The sequence below is a fragment of the Aedes aegypti genome, chromosome 2 (genome assembly GCF_002204515.2).
Source record: "Aedes aegypti strain LVP_AGWG chromosome 2, AaegL5.0 Primary Assembly, whole genome shotgun sequence".
In the NCBI taxonomy this organism is placed as follows: Eukaryota; Metazoa; Arthropoda; class Insecta; order Diptera; family Culicidae; genus Aedes; species Aedes aegypti.
The window spans coordinates 34,813,527-34,835,604 of NC_035108.1; the positions used below are offsets into that span (position 1 = coordinate 34,813,527).

The 22,078-nt window shown below is 34.5% G+C and overlaps 1 protein-coding gene across 1 annotated transcript in view; it reads left to right on the forward strand.

Moving 5' to 3' along the window:
- The window catches only part of LOC5565099, a 36,270-nt gene extending 14,555 nt beyond the window's left edge, over positions 1-21,715 (forward strand). Inside the window, exon 2 of the mRNA XM_001649404.2 lies at positions 20,074-21,715. Coding sequence (XP_001649454.1) covers positions 20,074-21,138 — 1,065 coding nt within the window. The 3' untranslated portion in view covers positions 21,139-21,715. The remainder of the gene's footprint in view (positions 1-20,073) is intronic.
- Positions 21,716-22,078: the final 363 nt, after the last annotated feature.

Genomic DNA, 22,078 nt, shown 5'->3' on the forward strand with positions numbered 1-22,078 from the left:
CACTTTAAAAGATTAATGAATTAATTAAAAATCAATGCTTATAGAACTTAAACAATGTTTTCCAAATTGTTAGGAAAACATTGTTTAGGTTCTATTCATGTTATCTGCTAAAACTTATTTCTCAAAAACATATGTTCGTTTTGACAAATATTTCATTGTAACAAGATATTTATTCCGTAAATTATGCTCTCAATGTTGCAGAAGATTTCCACCCAATCAATTCATCGATTTGTTTTAATATATCAATGCTCTTGATGGAATAGCCTGAATACAACTTGATTGGCAACAGATTCGAGTGTTATCGAAATTGTTCTATCACAAAATTTTCTGAATAATGATTTTTGAATAAAGATTATTTTAAGTATTTAATTGTTTCGTTATATGTTGTGTAAGATTATTTCAGTATGGCGAACGATAATAAAGTTAAGCTGAAATATTAATAAAGATGAATAATTTGTTTAATTATCGCTAAGCTTTTCTGAACATTCCAAATATTACAAGTGTAATCTTTCTACATCTGGCACCTGATTGCTAAATGGATTTCAATTTGTATAATAATGACGAATATCCATTTCAAATTAAATATTGTTGATCACTTTCATTGAAATTTATTTCCTAACAACGAATAATTAAAAAACAATTCTCTAATATAACGAAATTTCTTTTCAACATATTATAAAATCTATTGTACCCAAACTCGTTACTGTTAGCTTTATCAATCCATTCGAAGATTTTTCCATTTTTTCTATGTTTTTAGCTGTAAACTAGTTTTTCATGGTAACAACAGCAAAAGTAGTACAATTAAGCCAACAACTTAAACGTTTCAGTCAGTAATTAATATCAAGCTTTGTATTGAACTTCTGAATTCTATTTTTTTGTTTTAACCAAATTGCTGAGAAAAACAAATAATGGGGGGGGGGGGGGGGGTTGCTTGATATGCTACGTATTTTCGAAGGGGGGGGGGGGTATCAGCATTTGTGACGAAATGCTACGAGGGGGGAGGGGGTGTAAAAAATCAGTGAAAAAATGCTACGTCAATTATGGACGGTCCCTTATTGGTTTAGACATGTTTATTGGAAACATGTCTTTTTGAATTTAATTTAAAGTATAACCTGCCCACTGATAAACTATTAAAGGGCCGCATAACAACATAATTAATAATTAAGTAAAAAGTAATGTAAGAGGTATTCATAGTTTCATACGAAGAAGTACCAATGCTAATGCGTTTGATAAATTTCTTAAGTTTATTTGGCTGAGTGTAAGGATACCGAAGGATTCTACATTTTGATAAACCCTTTGATGATTTCTTGGTGCGATTTTGACAGAATCATTGTGAAAATTTCGGAATATTCCTAATAATATTCATGATGTAGTAGTTAGGAGTACTTGGACATATTTATGAGGAGAATCTATAGTGGTTTTCATTATTTTCGGTATGATCTTAATAGATTTTTAATCAGCAGTTTTGGATGATTCATGGTAAGCAGATCTTTGCCCAAGAGTTGTTCTTAGAGAATGATGAAGTAACGAAGCCAAACGTCGTATTTTCCAGAGCACAACTCTAGCGAAGCAGGTAGTTGCTCAGCATTGGCGTAGCTAGGATTTTTTTCTGGAGGGGGCCTAGGGGGGGCTAGAAAATTCTTGTTTTTAAAAGTAATGTCGGTTGCATTAATCATAATTTTCACAAATTACGTAGTTCTAACAATTTCAATTTTCGCTACTGACATGATTCATTCTTTTTGTATTCCAATCAAAAGTTCTTCAAAAAGGCTAGCAAAAAAAATCACAAGGCATGTCGTTTATGATTCATCCAGGAAATTTTCAGGTATTCAACCATGTGTCTCCTGCATTTCTCTGACAATTCCTATGGGAATTTCTTCATGAATTATTTTCGTACTTTTCAGTGCTTTTCCCAAGAACTCCTCTACCAGTTTTAACTGAGTTCGTCTTGGGCTTTCCACGAAAAATCATTTCTAGACATTCTGATATCACCAGAAAATTTCTCGAAGAATCTCGGTCGAATTGCTTAAAAAATCTCTTGAAGAATTCCGCCAGCGAGTACATTAGAAATTCTTTTAATAATTTCTTCTGTAAGGTCCGCTACGTAATTATTACGTATAAATTTCAATGGTTTGTTTAAAGTATCCTCCAGTTATTTATTAAAAATTTATTTAGGAGTTTTGGGAATAACTGAGGATTTTTCAAAAAAAAAAAAAATAGTACAAAAAATTCTAGGGGTCTCACGAAAAATGTCTTCAAGATCACCAAGTAAGGATACATTCTAAAAATTATTCAGAAATATTACGAACAGTTTTTACAACTTGCTCCTCAAGTTACTCTACAGGATTGTTTGGAAAAATCTCAGCAAAAACTATATAGACTACTTGTAAAATAAAATAAATGATTCTTACAGGAGTTCTCGTAATATTCCACAAAGTTTTCATGAGCAATGAAAAAGAATTCAATTGGAAAAATGTTATTCACAATTTCTCAGAGAAATTTTCCGTAGATCTATCTGATTTTTTTACGGATATTTTTTTTTATTTCTCTAAAATCAATGAACAACATCCCGAATTCCTTCAAAACTCTGTCGAAAACATATTTTTCTTATTTTCAAAATGTCTAACTAAGAAATGTTTGAAGAATACTTACATTCCTATAAATTTCCTTACGGAATGATTCTACCCCATTACCCCGAATTCCATTTCCCAGAATGCCACCACCCCGAATTCCATTACCCCCAATGTACCATTACCCCGAATTCCATCACCCCGAATGCTTTTTCCCCGAATTTACAATTATCTTCACATGATGATATTGATGACATTTCCCCATGATATTGGAATTCGGGGTAATGTCATTCGGGGTGATGGATCATTCGGGGTTTTGGAATTCGGGGTAATGGCGTTCGGGTTAATGGCATTCGGGGTAATGGGATTCGGGGTAATGGGGTAGAATCTTACGGAATACGTTCAACTGTTTTTACAAAATCTCCGCGAAAAATATTCAAGGATTCCCGAGTAAGGGATGCCTCAGAGAATTATTATTATTGTTTCCCTAATATTCTTCCGAAAAAAATATAAGTATTTTCCAGAGATTTTTTTTCTTTAAATCGCACTTACAATTCTTTTGGGATTTTTTCGAAGACATTTTTTATCAGATTGACAAAGAAGAAACATAAAAAAAAGGTTTTTAACCGAGGAATTTAACCGTAGAAACTACAAAAATACTTGTTCTTTTTAGAAAATGATTGGTTTTAAAACGGATGGAATTTTTACTGAAAGTATTTATAATTAAACTCGCAAGTTTCATAATACTGTGGTGAATATATTGATGTTGAATATATTGATATAGAACCCCACCATTAGAAATTCCAAACAAACTTTTTTTAAGGGTTGTTTATTTAATGTTTAATTGCGCGAAAATTGCGACAATCCCTATTTATTTAAGAGCTGTTACAGTACCGAAGATTTATTGTGGTAAAATTCGTAATGTAAAGTTTAAATGAACTTTATTATTAAGGGAAACTTATGCGTTACTTTGAAAATTTGTTAAGGAATCCGGGGATTTAAGGCAAAATTTCAAGAAACCTTTTGATGAAATTTACTAAACAATTTATGATATTTTTTTGGGAAAACTATATAAACAAATTCACAGAAGAATTTCTAGTAGAGCTTTCAGCGAAATATCACAATATTCGATAATTTTAAGGAGGATTTGCGAGAGAAAACTGCAGTTATGAAAGATTATTTAGCCTTTTTCATGTCGAATCTAGTACACGACACAGCAGACGGCCTTACAGTTGAGGTCATAAAATTTTTGAAAAATTGCTTCTGAGACCTTTTTGAAGGTTAAACAAATGAGAAAAACCAGTTTCAGCTTACGTATTAACGTTTAACTGACAAAAATATGAAAAATATTATAATTTACGTTGAAAAAACATGTTTTCGGGCAATTATGGCTAAATCAGTTAGCCAAAACAATTTTTAATTCAATTTGTTGTTAAAAATTGTTGTTAAATTCCTTTTAAATTTGCTTCAAAAGCATTAAAAATATTAAGAATCGGTCATCTCAAAATCTTAATATTTTTGGCTCAAAATTAGAGGTTTCCATTTTTATGTGATTTGAATTCAAATGAGCGTACGAATTTTTGGGTTTGAGACATTTTGAAAAATAATGAATAAGGAATTTGCATTGAAAGTATGAACAAATCCCAAAATATTATTTGACCAGTTTTCAAGAGAATAGCAAAAGTTCTGAAGCCACTCTTCGATATTTCTTGAGGAATTTTATTATACTAATATACTATGAGAGATATTGAAAAGTTTTTGGGAATAATTTGCTACAAAACTGTTGGAAATTAATCAAATAATTTATGGAACCATTAGTTTTCTTGGAAAAATAATATAGTTTAAGCATATATAGTTATTTATGCAAAAATACTTAAAAAATTAAATCAACATCAAAAAGATAATTTATTGCTGAAATAAAACGCTTTGTTCAATTTGATTACATTTTTTCACACCAGGTCAAATTTCTGCCATTCATCTGACGAAAACTTGACCATGCCGATATGTATTCCTTGAAAGTTAAGCCTTAGTTTTCGACAAAATTTTTAGCTATGTATTGTCTGAGAAATTGCTTTATTAATTTTGTGTATTTTTTAGTTATTTTTTTTCGGACATTATACGAGTTGATAGTTAATTCTCATAAGGGAAATCATAATCACCAGATACCTCGAGCTGGGTATTCTCAAATACCATGAGTAATCAGAATACAGAATCTAACCGATCGATCGACAGCCGGATGATTAAACCTTTCGGTTTTCGCGCTTTGATTGTACAACATAAAATATCATAACTACTGAAAAGATTTTTGTGAAAAACAAGAGTCATGTACATTGATTCAGAATGTTTTGCTATATGTAAAATTTATTTATTTTTTTAATTTTTATTTTCACTTTTAATTCTGGGGGGGGGGGGCTGGATGATTTTGGAGGAGACCAGGCCCCCCAGGCCCCACCTGTTCCTACGCCAATGTTGCTCAGGCTGAAATTTTGATCGATTCGTCACCGCCAGCGAGTGACCAATCGATTGAATTTTCAGCCCAAGCGGTAGTCTGGTTTTTCATATTTGTGGTCTTGAACATTTGCTCCGATGTATCTTAAGACCCCAAATGACTTAAAATACTACTGATTGGCATAAGTTAGCTGAAATTTATGAACATTTGATTTGGTTTCAAAAATTTAACTGTAATTGGTTGGTTGTGCCGATAAAAATTTTGATACAATTTTGTTAACTACTGGTTTTATTTATAAGTAGGGAGCAATAATATAATATGCAAAAAATATCAGAGCCATATCTTTGAAATTTTAAAACATAATTCTACGTAACATGTTAACCAAATTGACCACTAAAGACCTATAAATTCGGAAACTCATTCAACATTTCCGCAAGAAAAAAAACCATGTTCATGTATTGCGCACTTCATCCATAATTCCTATAAAGATAATTATTCCAACTTCTACCAGCGATAAAAATCGCTGCTCATCATTTCCGACTACCGCAAATCATAAACTCAACCACCGGAAGCAGCAAATTTATTTGCATCAAAATTCCTACCGCAGCATAAATCAAACACATTTTGCTGCAATGCCCAGCCTCATTACCATTTATGCACTGAAAAAAGCCTGCAAATAAAAATCTATTAAATGGTCGCCACGCGGCAGACAACAAAACTGCACCATCCCATAATTTGCTGCCAAAGCTCAGCCGTGACCGTCAAATGAACGCGCCGTCAAACGCGGCTACTGAAGGAGACGACCGGCCGCCACATGTCCTGATGTCGTGTAGTTCGCGAACCGCCCTGTTAATAATTATCAATAAAATGCAATAGATATTATGGTAACAATACCATATTTTCCAACAGGTGAACCATAAAACGAAACAGTAATCGTGTTATTTTCAATCTGTGTATTGTTTTGTTGCATTGAATTAATTATGAATTGCATTTTACAATCAAAAGTGGGTGCGTTGTGTGTCTCTACTATACATAGTACTTAAATAAAATCATACTAAATTCAGACAAGAACAATAAAAATTATGGTACTTTTATTGAATGGGTTTCAATGCATTTTTCGTGCAAAACAATGTTTTTTTCTGCGTAGAATAACTTGCAAACGATTTTTGTTGTCCAAAACAGCTTTTATTTTTTATTGTTGAGTTTTTCTTTTTTTTTTTCTTTGTGGCATTACGTCTCAACAGGATATCGAATGATAAATAAATTGTAGATTTGTACGTACGCCATAAGTTTTAGGGTGTTCAAATAGATTGTACTATTAAATTGAATGAGCCTTGTTCACAAATTTCATAACGCTCAAAGGGATGGGTGAGTGTCCTCGAAATATTACAGTTCATACAAAATTCGTATAATTTTTATACAAAGAGCGTAACGAGGGGTTCGAAATTTGTAAATGAACCTATTTTATTCGGGCAGTCTACTGCTGAACCATCGTCTCCGTCGCCAAAAGCCCGCCATCCCGACTGCCACTGGATGAGGTTTGGTTTGGCAGGATGCTGGCAATTGTTGGACCCGCTCCAAAGCACCAGCTCTGAAGAGGAAAAGAAGGCAATTCAGGCGCAGCAAGTTTCGATCGGTGCTGGCTGTTGCAGAATCGCAGAAAAAAGCAAGCTCGGTGACCTTGTCATATTTTATTTCGGTGCTTGTTCTCTTTTTATTCACTTTTTTTCGGCTGCTGTTGGTGCTATTTATTGCCTGTGGAATAAGGTGGACCATTTTTATATGAAAACAATATCAAATAGTAATAATTGAAAGTTGTACCCCCCAAATTTGTTTATTTGAACCTGCAGCAGCCACTATGAATGATTAAGCAAAACACCACAATTCTAAGGAGAAGCTAAACGAGGAGAAAACTGACAAATACACTGACATCCTCAAACACAAATACCCTAAAGAATTTGGATTCTACCGCATTATCCCATTACTCTGAATTTCGAAAAGGTCATCCGTAATGCTTATTGATATGATGTCATTTAGTGAAACTCAAGTCTCAACGTCAAACTAAAGTCTCTTAGAGTATGATTAAACAAACCCATAAAAGCCCGTAATAAACCCGTAATTAAATAAACAACTTCTTCCAGAGGATGATCACTTGTTATGCCTATAGATCTGAAGGTCTGTACTCAAAGAAGTTCATGTCGTTCAACTCAAAATTTTACAGAATTTATTTTAGTGACCCTATACGGGTATAAACAGGCATTGAACTAGAATTATGGTAGTGCATGATGAGTTCGTTTAGGTATGAACATTGTTCATAATCCTCATATAGATAACTTGTTACGCTTATAGACCTGAAAGGCTTTACTAATTGAGGGATAGCTTTCAACAGTCGTTGAAATCCAGAATATACTTTCATTACCCTTAAAGAGTTTGAATGGTGTTCATAAACCTTCAAGAGAACACTTTTTACGTTTGTAGATCTGAAGACCTGCACTCTAAGCAGTTTTTGGATAACCTTCAATAGTCGCTGGTCTTGAAATTTGGTAAAATCCAATTATACTTATTGGCCAGGATGAGAATTATCCTACCTCGAAGTTCAGAAACGTCCCTCGTTACACTTGTAGATCTGATGACCTGTACACCAAGTTTTGAAATTTGATTGAATACATTTTCATGAACCTACTCTGATTACGCTTGTGGATCTGATAACCTTGTTCTCACGGAGTTCGTAACTGACCTGGGACCCCATGGCAAATCAGCATGAAGCTGTTTGTTGGACATCAATATACGAAATTTATTAAGACAATTTTGAAGGTGAGAACTCCATACGTAACAAACATTACATTTACATAATGATTCCATACCTCCGACGTAATTGAAGGATTCAGTGTATATGGGAAAAACTGGATCAAAACAAATACACCAATACGTAAAAATAACACGAGTCAAATGTTTTGTATAATGCATAAACGAAATCGGAGCACTTTTGAAAAATAACCTTTTTCTTGGATACTATCCGTTTACCTCAGGGAAAACCCGAATTTCACCTCCCTAGGTATAGAGTAAAGTGGGGCAAAAGTTCGAGTGGGGCAAGAGTTTCTTTTTAAGATTTCTAGCTCAAATCAAATCAAAACTTAGAAATGTCATGGTGGTTCGAATGCAATTCAAGTAAGAGACTTTCACTCCAAATATCATAAAAATCGATTGAGATTTGGAAAAGTTATGGCTATTTGTTGTTTTTCGACGTGAATATTGTAATTTTTGGTCAAACTTTCGATGCATGGAACCAAATGAAGATAAAATATTTTTCAGTTTGCCGAAAAATATACACTAAATTTTCATCAAAAAATGCCCAAAACAGGGTTGATTGTAATACACCCAAAAAATAGCAGTTTTTCGCAAAACTAAGTGAAAATGTAAAATTTTTGTGACATTTTTCGCACGATCAGGCAAATTTCGCTAAATTTGAAGATAGTATGTAGATTTCAGGAGATTTGAAAAATTTTCCGTGGGTTTATACATGGGTCGAACTTTTGCCCCGCTATGGGCCAAAAATCGATTCCAACTATTTATGCAAAAACTAATACACGTCAAAGCATCCTTATGATAGGCCTAGAAACGCATAAGGATGCTTTGACGTGTATTAGTTTTTCCATAAATAGTTGGAATCGATTTTTGGCCCATAGCGGGGCAAAAGTTCGACCCATGTATAAACCCACGGAAAATTTTTCAAATCTCCTGAAATCTACATACTATCTTCAAATTTAGCGAAATTTGCCTGATCGTGCGAAAAATGTCACAAAAATTTTACATTTTCACTTAGTTTTGCGAAAAACTGCTATTTTTGGGTGTATTACAATCAACCCTGTTTTGGGCATTTTTTGATGATAAATTTAGTGTATATTTTTCGGCAAACATAAGTTTACGGCTGGTATAAAGTATGCCTGGCATAAAAGTATTGATATTTTGTGTTTTAGCCAACGAACTTTTGCCCCACACTAGATTCGATTTAAGACAATCAATTTTGAAACTGTTATAACTAAAAATGGGTAAATATTTTGACACAAGTTTGTTTGTTCAGCAAAGTTATAGTCAATATGTTGAAGGTTCGCTCTATGGTATTTGTTTTATTTCATCTGCTATTATTTTCCTGGAAACTTTGATTATACCACTAAGGTCGAACTTTTGCCCCACCTTACTCTAACATTTGCAATCTCTTCTCAATCAGTAAGAGAATCTTAATATCTTCAACGAAAGATTTAATCGAATACAGCGCACCCTATTGTAAAAAAAAATTGGTACAGAGGTTTGGTCAATTTTCTCCATACTAAATTCAAGCTCATAAGACGCATTTAGGAGGGGCCCTTAGAGTTGATGGATTCCGCTCAAACTTCTACACTAGCTTCTGAAGACCCCAACATAAAAATTATGGATGTTTTGACTTAAGATTTCTGTAGTTTGATTATTACGGGTCACCCTAGAGTGAAATTCGATGAGCTAACTGTTGTGTGGAAAAACGGGTGCTGCCGTTGCGTTGCACTAATCGGTTTGTTTGACATTTTCGTTCTGAAAATTCACAACTTTAGGAAGTGTTGCTCTGAACTTCTGAATGAAGGCAGATTCAACACTAGATGATTACGTTTTCCGACAGTTTCGTGTCGATATTGCGGGAGCTTTTTAAGGAAACATGTTTTCTGTTTGCTATTTTTCGAGTATTTTGCGATTAGTGAAAGGGATTGCATGTGGGCTTCAATATTTGGATTTGCGCCAAAAGTTTTGGAAACACAAAAAAATTGCTTGCGCTTTAGAAACAGGAAAGCGCACGTGTCGCTTAGAGACAATATCGATCACATGATAATATGACAAAGCACCAGGAGCTGCATTTGCTTAGATTGATTTTTTTCTTTTTTGATTTGATTTGATTGACTGACAAATGGTGACATGAGAAGGGAAGAAGATGAAATACTATAAGAAGTTTGATGAATGACTTGAAGATGTAAAAGCTCTAGAAAAAATCATAATAATGCAACACTAACTCTGCAGGGCCCTGTTCTTCGCATTGTTTTTTTTTTGTAAATGTACTGTGTATATCGATTATTTCACTAAGGTCGAACTGATCAGTGTATTGCAACACAATTGTAACATATTTTGCCGGTATTTACCTGGGAGGGAGGCACCGATATTACACACGAAATATGACACAAAGTTATTAACAATTGCAAGAAAACTCCAGCTTACCAACGACACTCAAGGAAGACTTGATGAAAATCGCTAGTTTTCATTTGTTGTGTTCCTTCGATCGTTCTGGATAAACATGGAAAAAGGGACAAAGTTTTCAATGCATTTAATTTTCTTTTTTATTGGAAAAAGTTAAATAATGCGTATTCGAACACTTTATATTCAATCAGGATAAAAGGTGCTATTGTTATATTACTTTTGAATCAGCATGAATAGCTTTTCAATCGATTTTTTGTCACATTTGATAAAATGCAAAATACCTTTTAATCAATTACGCACTTTTATCATGTTTTTCCATTGTTTTAGATCTGGGCTCACAGTGACAGTTCGTGACAGCAGAATCTCGGCTCACCTTGACGTACAAAAATTTCGTATTGGTTTCTCCCTCCCAGGTTTTGACCATCTTCAGGATACTGGATTTGCGTAGAGATGAGCGAGCTCGTTATCCATTCTTTGTCACTACACTTTATTCTTCGGCACACCGCCAAAGATAGTTCAAAACACTTGACGCTCAAAGACTTAAAGTGCTTTCAGGTAGTTCTCTTATAAAGTCTTGACCATAAAGGACCACCGAGTGTTTTGTAAATTTTGTGCGGTGGTGAATCTATTTCGATCACAGTTTCCTCTGAAGCCACGACTTGAACAGTTGATCACCTTGAAATCAATGAACTGGTGATGCGTAGAGATCAGTTACTCACGACATTTCTGGAATATTTGCCAAACGGAAAATATCTGGTCCAATATCGAGCAAGCGACTATGAGACACGCTTGATAACTTTTAATCAACCCGTTTGGTATAGGCGACGTAGCTGATCTGTCCATCAAATGCTTACAGTCAGATGATGCAGGCAAGCAGCTTCTCCAGATCTCCAGAAACTGTTGAAAAGCATCCTGAAACTTTCCCTATCGTAGTTCGCATCCACTGTCCACTGTGTTGACCTTCGCTATCCTGATTCTCTGTTCCTGTGTTCTCTGCGCCATTCAGATGTTCATCGTAGTATATCACCTTTCGAAACCTCTCTGCCGTCCGTCAAGATGCTCCCGTACTTATCGAGGTCAACTTAAACTCGCAGCACGAAGCCTTTTTGAATGCAAATTAACGATAGTAAATGCACAAAAATTGATTCGGTGTTCTAAATTGAATGCAGAACCTGATTATATTAAAGTGAAGCGCTATCCCGATACTAATTCCAGCATGTAGCAAGAAAGTCTTGCCAAGGAATTATAAAGCTCGCTTTTCATATTCTGCTCGAGCGTGATGGTGTTGGCGATTGTTGGAAGTGTGATCCTTCTTGAGATAACTATTGTCACAAGAATTTAGTATCAGATTAGTGCAAAATTGAAATTGAATCTTCTCTAGAATTCATCTGCCCAACAATTAAGATTTAAATTTCTGTGAAAATATCATGAAAAAGATGGTTCAACAACAATTTTACTAAATTGAAAATTTGTTAAATTTATGGAAAGAAACATTAAAGGGCTTCTTGAAAAATATAATATATTCATTGAAATATTTAAAAAGTTAATAATTATGTATACATACAATGTATACAAAAATTGATTTCCAGAGCTACTTTAGATCGTGATTCAATTTTCATTGAAATTTAAAGAATTTTCAGTAAACCAACCACTTTTGAGTGACCAGAACACTCAGTTCAGAATTTCACCACAGATGGCGTTGCAAGTTGGAACTTTTTTCCTTGATGAATTTCATGTATGGCGTTTTTGACGGTGTCCGGCCATTTGGCCGAATGCCATTTGACCGAATGGGTCGTTTGGCCGAATGCCGCTTGGCCGAATCAAGAACAAAAAAAAAGATCATTTTTTTTCAACGCTGATGTGTAGGATTCATAAGTGTGACCCAATAATTTATCTGCTGCTTAACTTGTTGATCTTTATGATGTGATGGGATGTCATGTTTGTCGCTATAAAAGTACAAGAGAATACATCAAACTGTCCGTTCATTCGGGACGTGTCAAGACTCTGAGCTAATGTTTGGTTCGTCTCTGTGCTACCAACGGTGTGCAAGAGTTTGAAATGTTTTTGATATCTTCATAATAAATGTTTCCTTCTTTTAAACATAGGCTATTCTTTCAACTTGTACAGGTTTCGTTACTGCTGGCAATAATTTAGCTTATATTTTAATTGAGAATTTTACCTTCTTTAAATTATCAACAGTTCTTTATATTTATACTGATATAACAATTACCCGAGTAACACACATGTTATAATTGGGGCATATAAACTGATATATAGCGAGATTTAGTCATATAATAGTTATTTTACCTCATTTATAACATATGGGCTACTTTGGTATTTGCATTACACTAGCTTAAATTTTTATAAGAGATTTTTTCTTCTTTTGATCATAGGCTGTTCCTTAATATTTTAATATTTTTCATAGCTGATGGAACTGAGGCTTATTATACATGCATAGAGTCTTATTTAAAAATAATCCGAACGATTCGGTGAACACTTACGTTAAAGAAGCTAACTGTTTCTTAACTAGAAATTAATTAGTTCACTAAGTACTTTCAGAAAGATTGAAGCAAATTGATGTTACAGATATACGAATAAGTCGTAAACCGTTTTAGTAACTATCAGAAACTGACTACAAACGCAATGCGAAAACCTATTCTTGCAGCTATTACTGCTAGCAGAGAAGTGAATAAATGCTTACATTTAAAATGTTCTACTTTCAGTATTGACTGTTCCTTGAACTAAGGGTTTATTCTCAAATTCATAACGCTATGAATGATTATTTTCAACACCCACCCACCCCCTCGTATCACTTTTTGTATTAATATTGAGAATAGCTATAGCATCAACATATTTTCCAAGGGACCTAAATATGTCGCTATAGAGAGCTTTTGTCGCTATAAAAGTTGGCGTTACAACGAGCATCTTTAAGAATAAACTGTTCTTTGAAATTCAGCTTTGAAATTCATTTCAAATGCATGCTAACTGTAGTTCACTATTGTTTTCATTTTCGGCCAAACGGCATTCGGCCAAATGACCCTTTCGGCCAAATGGCGTTCGGCCAAATGACCCGGAACCGTTTTTGACAAAGTTATAAATTAAAGAATTGAAATAAATTTGTGAGTTCAACAAAATTTCTATCTGGCCACCCTACCGAAATACAAAGATATATTAAAAAAGAACCTAAAAATTTTGTTTAGTTTTGAATGTTTTAAAAATTTGAAGTTTTTCAAGGGTAACAATATTCTACAAAATAATGTAAATAGTTAAAAACATAACTCTGTGCAAGTGAATAGGGTTCGTAAGTGCAAACAGGGAAAAAATATGGCCGATATGTAGAACAAATGCCAATTTTCAATGATTTTTTTGTTATCAGGTAGGCAAATGGATGCTGATGAGTTCAAACACCATAATCAGTTGAAAATTCTAATGGTTTAAGCTGTATCCCTGACTCTCCAAACGAAGAAGCTTGAATATTATTGGTCACTATTTTAAGCTCTAAAATGATCGTATCTGCTCTTTTAGGCACTTTTGAGCCCCATAATGTTTCAGAAAGTGATGTTTTTGTATTGTTCTTATCATTTCATGCAAAGTTATAGGTACACACCAAAATCGAATTTTGTAAATAATTAAAATAATGTAAATGAAAACCAAATTCAATACGAAACCACTTAATTCACCTAGAGTTTGTGGCTTTTGGCAGATATATGAGAGAGTTAGAACAGAGTTAGGTGATAAAAAACTAGTTTTGAGAAAATTTATTTTGAAATTTTTGAGTAATTTTTATTTCCTACAAATTGTGAAGGAGCTTAAAAACCAAACCGACCTTCTTCGAATTATGGTATTTTTTCCTTGTTTTCTGCGAAATCTAGTGCAATTAAATGGCATAGTATTAAATTCTGTTTTTATTTATCTATAGGTATTCCACTAAACAGCTCGTAGATTTATAATTGAAAATAATGTTTTTATCAGACTGGAAAATGGATTTTGTCCTAACTACTCGCATAACATATTTAACATATTTATTACATAAAAAAACATGAACACAGTGATTTTTCAATTTATCCAGTGCGTTTTTCTATTTGTTGCTGGACAAGATACCACTCAATTTAAAAATATCGCCCCGTGCGATCTGAAATTTTTGGAAAAAAGTTCGTAAAATATGGAATAGATATTTATGATATAGTGCCTACTTCCACAAATCAATCAGCGCAATTATTCATCTGTTTTTTTTAGTTATTCGTAAGATATGACATTTTAAGAATTGCAACCAAGCTGAGGGAACGCATTGATGTTTAATATTTTGTGGTGCGAGAATAGTCAATTGAGTATAAACACATTATTCTCGTCATCTGAAAAACAAAGTTTATTTTGGATAATTGGGAAATTTTAGACATATGGTAGGTATAGTTTTACTTCATATGGTGTAAATAGTTAAAAACATTACTTTTCCATAGACAACGGTATTTTGAACGATTTGAAAAACAGATACGGATATATATTCAAGTTTTCACGCTTGTATACTAATGGACACATGTGAACCAATAGATTGTGCAACTGATTTTAATGTAGTTTGAACCCAGGGATCTGAATTTGAATGTGTTTTGAACCCAGGAATCTGCATTCTTTTGCCTCCCAAAAAATTACAGAACAGTTAAACTATCACACCATATTTAACCCCTCTACCGACAGCCTCATTTTTTACCGCTAAAAAAATATTCAAATCGCGATAACTTTTTTGTTTTTAGATATTTTTGCACCATTCTTTCACAAGTTCTTGAAATACTCTTCTAGTTTCAGAATATATATTGATAATTAGTCATCTGGATCCGGAGATATTCCAAAATTCCTTGGGGGACCGACGTGTAGCCATAACTCACGTGAATATCTCAGGCTACAGAATTTTTATCGTATTCGGATATTAACTCCTCGGAATGATACATTAATGCGAGTATATTGTGAAAAAATGAAGCAATTTGGGGCAGTCTTCCTTGAGGAATGAGCATTTATGTTTCTGGTACCACGCGGGACAAATAAAGATCTTCAAAACTCCAAAAAACCTCATATCGTTATTTTCAGATTTCTCCAATAATACTGAACCGATTTGTATGATTTTCTCAGGGTAGCTCCTTATTATGTGGTATTATACAGTACACATTTTATTTTTTTGATAAATTGACCAAAAACAAAATGGCTGCCTAAGACATTTTATATTGAGAATGTCGGTCCCCCAAGGAACATCGGAATACCTTCAAAACTAGATCACCAAATATCAATATCGACACGGATTCTCAAACTAGAAGAGTTTTTTGAGATCTTGTGAAAAAATGGTGCAAAAATATCTAAAAACAAAAAAGTTATCGCGATTTGAAAATTTTTTTTGTGGTAAAAAATGAAGCTGCCGGTAGAGGGGTTAATAACCCTATTCACTTCCAACGAAAAAAAATGTTTTTTTTTTGTGTTTCGGAAGGGTGACCAGATATAAGTTGGTGTAACTCTATATCTGTTTCAATTCCATTGATTTACAACTTTGTCGAAGACACCGCATACGAAATTCGTCAAATAAATAAGTTGAAATTAAAAACGCTACACTTTTTAACACGATACTTATAAAAGTTCATCATTTAGAGCATTCGTCACAAAATTCGACCTATTTCATTCTCTTCCAAAACCTCCTTGCAAACCTCGTCGAACCAATCGTTCCTTCATGTGTCCATAAGAACATTTAAAAGCTCACTCTATCCAAGGGGACATTACGCCAGAAAGCAGAAGAAAAAGCTTTTCTGCAGATATTTCTCCAGAAATATTCAAATATTTATTTCAACAATTAAATAAAATAGTATGAATTTTTTTTATTATCTCATTTGTTCCTCCAGAAGTCAACCAAATCTATTCATAAATTACGGGATTCTGGAGAAGTCTGGCCTGATTACCTGAAACAGGAATTATGCCAACACTTGTAGTGACGAACCATACATAGTTTATTTAAATAATACATACAAGTAACGCTTTCATGAAAAAAATTGTTATCATAAGCATGAAACGAGCTCAGCAGTTGGTAATCTATCCTAGACTGAATACCAATATCTCTTCGCACTTACACAGCGCGAACTTCTCGGCGTCCCGACAAAAAACCGTCTTGTATGGGCATTCCGAAACACTCTCAAAAATATTATGGACTGTTAATTTTATAAACTGTATAGTACATTCAATATCATTTTGATTTTTCGATTAAATCGCAATCGGAGTTTTGCACATCGTTTGACTAATATTGTACAATATTGTGATAAACAAAAGCCACCAAAATAGTTAAATTTCATACTAATAAAATCTAACGTTTAGAACGGTCGGTTACCAAAATCAATGATTATTAGAAATTGGCTGGAAAACCGACAATTTATGTTATTCATTTTCAGAAAAGGATTGTTTTTCAAAAGAATCATCAATTGGAAGCCTGCTGAAAAATAGCAAGTTATTTTTGGAGCAAAAGTTTTCCAGATATCTTAAAATCATTTTTCACCGATTTTTTTAAATATATTGAATTTAAGTGGAACTGATATGAGTTGAATTTTGAGGTTTAAACTACGTCCTCAAGGAAGTACTAATATGGTATTATTATGAAAAATGACCTACGCCTTCATAGAATTGCTTATTTAGTGCCCACGTCATATCTTAAGCACAATAGAAAAACAAACACTTTATATTCCGAAGGCATCTCAAAGCACAATGAAGAGCATCATAATTGTGAACACTGCAGAAATTTAATCGAATTATTTACATAATGTGTTATTCTGAGATTACCCATCAACATATTCGGAGAAAAACGCTTACAATTTGTTGAAGATCGATAAATATGCGTGCATGATTTCAAAAGTATGAAATTTTTTCATAAAACGACCATAAGGAGTAAATGTATATCTAAGAATCCAATTCAAACCCACTATTTAGCTCTCTTCTATACAAAAATAGTTTCTTTAGTAATCTAAACAATTTTTTAACAAGTTTTTTACTTTACTGTTCACTGGGAGTGAAAGAATGGTGTATCACTAAATTTGACAATTAAGGAATCGCTAGAATGACCTTTTGTCAGAAAATATTGGAATATTATTGATTTTTATTAAGCTCTACCTTCAATAAAATAATAAAGTATACCAACATACAATTTCTTCATCAAAATGAGAATTTTTTTTATGCCAAAAATAATGCTTAACTTCCGCAAACAGTTATTCATAGGAGTTTTTGAAAAAAAAACTATTTAGTTCCGAAACCGATAACGATTTTATCAATAAATAAAAGAGATATAGCATAAACAAGGTCAAGCTGAGGGTCGTGGGTTCGAATCCCACCAGTCGAGGATCTTTTCGGGTTGGAAATTTTCTCGATTTCCAGGGCATAGAGTATCTTTGTACCTGCCACACGATATACACATGCAAAAATGGTCAATCGGCATAGTAAGCTCTCAGTGAATAACTGTGGAAGTGCTCATAAGAACACTAAGCTGAGAAGCAGGCTCTGTCCCAGTGGGGACGTAACGCCAGAAAGAAGAAGAAAGAAGAAGCATAAACAAGGTGTCCACTAGGGTGCGGCTTATTTTTCAAAAGTTCTCAAAATCAAAAATTCGTGTGCTCAACTGAATTCAAATCACATTAAAAGAGAAACCTCTAAATTTGAGCCAAAAATATTAACATCTAGAGGTGGCGCAAGCGTCTTGAAGGTAAATTTTCAAGTTATAAAAATGACCATTAGTGAAGTATACATAACTTTGTTATTTTTCTACCAATTTTGAATATTTTAGCACCATTATCTTCCGAATAAAATTTATGGATACTTTGTTGAACACCAAATTTATCTAAAATCAAAACTTGTGTAAGTTAAAAATACTTTTATCCAAATTTTACCTCATTTCATTAAAAAAATAATTTTTGTTCGATCATAATTTCATAAATACTCAATCGATTCTGAATCTTTTAACATGTTTTTGAAGCAAATTTAGTTGTTTTCAAACTGTCCATACAACATATTTAAAAAAAAATGGTTTTGACTTAGTTATTCAACAAAAACTACCCAAAGACATAATTTTTTAATTAAAAAATCAAATTTCTTAGGATTATTTAATTTTTTTTTCGCCGGAAATTGCATTTATTCTATTAACCCTCTAATACCCAACCCCGCCTTCAGACGGGGTACACTTTGGAATTTTATGTATTTTTTCGTAGCTCGGAAATCAAAATGATTTTATTTTTGGCTTATACCTTGACTCATAACACGCATATAAGAAAAGTTTTTTATGACTTTTGAAACTTTTTTGAATTTTTAGAAATTGTTTGAAAAATTGCATTCTTATATAACCTACAAATGCCTGGGCTTCATTTAACGTGTATTATAAAAAATCGTACCTTTTATATTTTTCTACGATTAACCTATCACAAACGAAGAGCCTGGTGGTATTAAAATCATTTCAAACCTGTTTTTCCGTTAGTTACACGAAAAATAAAATACGCTCCGAAAAAAAATTAAAAATTTAATATTTTTCAAAATACCGTAACAATTAAAATTTTTAATATTTCCAAAAATCAACAATAAGAAAAGGCTTCAAGAAAAAATGAAAAAAGCTAGGGATTTCAAAAAATAAAAATTATAAAAATCAAAACCAAAATTTAAAAAATTGCGAATAAAAATAAATAAATGCCCAAAACGTGTTAAGAACGATTTTAGATAACAAAAAATAATACTTAAATTGAAAATAAAAATTTGGGTATTAGAGGGTTAAACTCAGATTTATGAAGCATCTTGCCTTAATTGCGAGTTGATATTATTTAACATATGCAATCATATTTTTGTTTCAAAATTATTTAAAAGTTGTTGCAAAGTCCTTCCTAAAGGTTTAACAAGTGAGAAAAGCCAGTTTCAGCTTTAGAAATAATATTTAACTGGCAAAAATTTGAAAAAAAAACTGGCATTTTTCGTTAAAACTAATGTTTTTGTGCAATTTGCGCTGAATAACTTGGTCAAGACATTTTTTGTGAAATGTGATGTATGAGAGGTTTGAAAACAATTGAATTAGCTTCAAAAGCCTGTTAAAAGATTTGGAATCGGTTGAGTAATCATGAAGTTATGGTCAAACAAAGTTGAAATTTTTAGTAAAATGAGGAAAATTTGGAAGTAAATTAGTTTTAACCAAGACTTGTTTTGATTTTAGACAAATTTGGTGTTCAACAAATTTTTTGCTCAGATTTTGAGGTTTCTCTTTTAATGTGATTTGAATTCAGTAGAGCACACGATTTTTTGGTTTTGAGAACTCTTGAAATATAAGCCGCACCCTAGTGTCCACTTTATAAAATGAACAGTCCCTAACAATGTCGTTATTATTGTATCGATATGAATTATGTAAAAAATGCCTAAATATTCAAAACTTTTTTTGCAATGACATAAAACTATGAAGTTATTTTTTTTTTCAAAGAATTTAATCTGCTCATTACTCGCAGCAAACAACCAGTTGCGTAGAATCCAAACATACGGCCAAAAACAACAATTTCACCCTATCCTCAGAATTCAAGTTCAAGTCCAAGACCAGCATCGACTCCTACCGCAACAGCATCCAGCATCTTATTGCAGCTAAAACTTGTTTTTTTCCTCGTTTTGCACATTTCCCCCGTTCTGCAGCAGCATCAATTGCACAATTATCTGACCTTCTTCAAGCGCTCAACTGCATTTTTGAGAACCTGTTTTCGCATCATCATCTCGCATCGGCCATTACCTACCATTCTGGGGAGAAGTTCAATAACCATCCAGCCATCTGATCTCGGTTTATTTTTTCTTCTCATTCTCTTCATTCAGATGGGAAAACTATTGCCGTTGATCCTTCTGGTAGCAGCTTTCGTTGGAAGCCAATCAGCACCAACCACCACCATCATCCATCAGCCGGCCCAATACTATCTGCTGCAGCCGCAGCCTTCAACCCTGAAGATCCAACCACACCTCATCCAACCGATCCAACATCTGAAACTGGAACCCAAGCAGCAGCTGGTCTATTACTACCCATCGATCCCGCTCAGCAGTTCGATCAGCTATGACAAGCCGATCCGCCTGGTGTCGCTCAAGCAGGAGGAACAGCCCTGGTGGCAGGGATTCGTGAACTTCTTTCAACCAAGCACAGAAAAGCCAGCTGAGTCTGCTGAATCCGCCACGGAAGCTCCAGCAGCTCCAGCCGAAGGCGAAGCTGCTGGCATGATGAAAAACCAGATCTTCATGGCTCCGGCTGATGCCGAGCAGTTGCCATCTAAGACAGAAACCAAGGCCACTCCATTGGGAGGTCATCGGTACTACATTCTGTCCGGAGCTCCTCAGTTCTATGGAAACTTTGACGCGCTGCAGAACCCACTGAATCCAATCTTCAGTCTGCAGCCCCTGCAAGCCATCCACGCTCGTTCAAACTCGGAAATCCAGGCTGAACCACAGATCGTTTCCTCGATTGCCCCGATCGCTCCAGTTCCGGCACCGCTTCCTGCTCAACTGAAGAATGATCTACTGGAATCACACCCGGACAAGACTGCCACCATTGAACGCACCTGGGCTCGATCGCTGGACGATGAACCTGCTCCGGAACCGGAAATCGCCCAGGGACGTTCCCAATCGGATGAACCGAGTGAGCAAAATCTTCCACAGGGCGTTGACGAAGAGAGCAAGAAGGAAGAAACGGGATCGCTCCGGCAGGCGAATGAACCTTCTGTTGCGGCCGTCAAGTCAGCGGGAATCGCCCTTGCCGGACGAGGTGGTTTAGCTGCTTCGGCCCCAACCGGAACGGCCATCGCCGGCAAAAACGGCCTAGCTCTGGCCTCGCCAACGGCCACTTCCGTCGCAGGCAATTTCTTCGAAGAAGATGAGGACAAGAACAAGAACTGAATCAGATTGGGACTCGAAACTGGAACTAGATCGATTTTAGTGGCGTAGATGTAGTCTGTCTTTTAGGGTTAGGGGAAATTTATGAGCAATGACGCAATCTCGACATTGGTGCTGGTAGGAAAAGCTTAGAGACGATCGAATTCGACCGGTTCATCTGGTGCATCGATCGTCTGGTCGTGTGAGGGACATCTTAGTGATCAAGGATATAATCGTATACGTACACGTAAGACTCGATCCCTGTAGCGGAAGTGGTCTTTCCGGGCCCAGGGAGAGAGTGGACTGATGATCCCACCTCAAAGAGAGCGGGACATTATAAAACAATACTTTGGATTTTGAAACCTGGTGATTTAGGATTTATCGAAATTTTAGACTGTAGGTTTTAGGATAAGTTCATCATCACTCATCGACTAACGAAAGAATTGAGCCGATGGTTCTACCTTTCTCATACAACAATTCTAGAACCTCAGCTCAATTCTACTAGGAAGACTCATCTCATCACTCACCTTGCATTTCATCACGATAAAAATGTGTTCATGAAAATCAGTAAAAAAAATAAATAAACAAACTTTAAAAGGAACAGTTTTGTTTCATTTACGACTAATCACATACAAGGTAATCGATTTTTTTATAATAAACGATAATACTGGAACGGAATCCAGTTTCGGCAATCGAGGTCAGTACTACCTAATTTCAGTTCATTACCGAGAATACTACCTTTCACTTTGCATCGAAAGATTACTCTTGTTCGCATTCAAGTTGCTCTCCAATGAGCATTCCAGGAATATAAACTGGGACAAAAGGGAATGGCCACCAAGTTGGGTTTTCACTGACCTTTGGGTTGAAATGCCTTCGGCAGATGGCCATCTCTTGAAAAACTGAGTAATTTGTCTGAAAAAATGACGTGTGATGTTTATTTTCTCGCTTTCGCCGGAAATTTAAT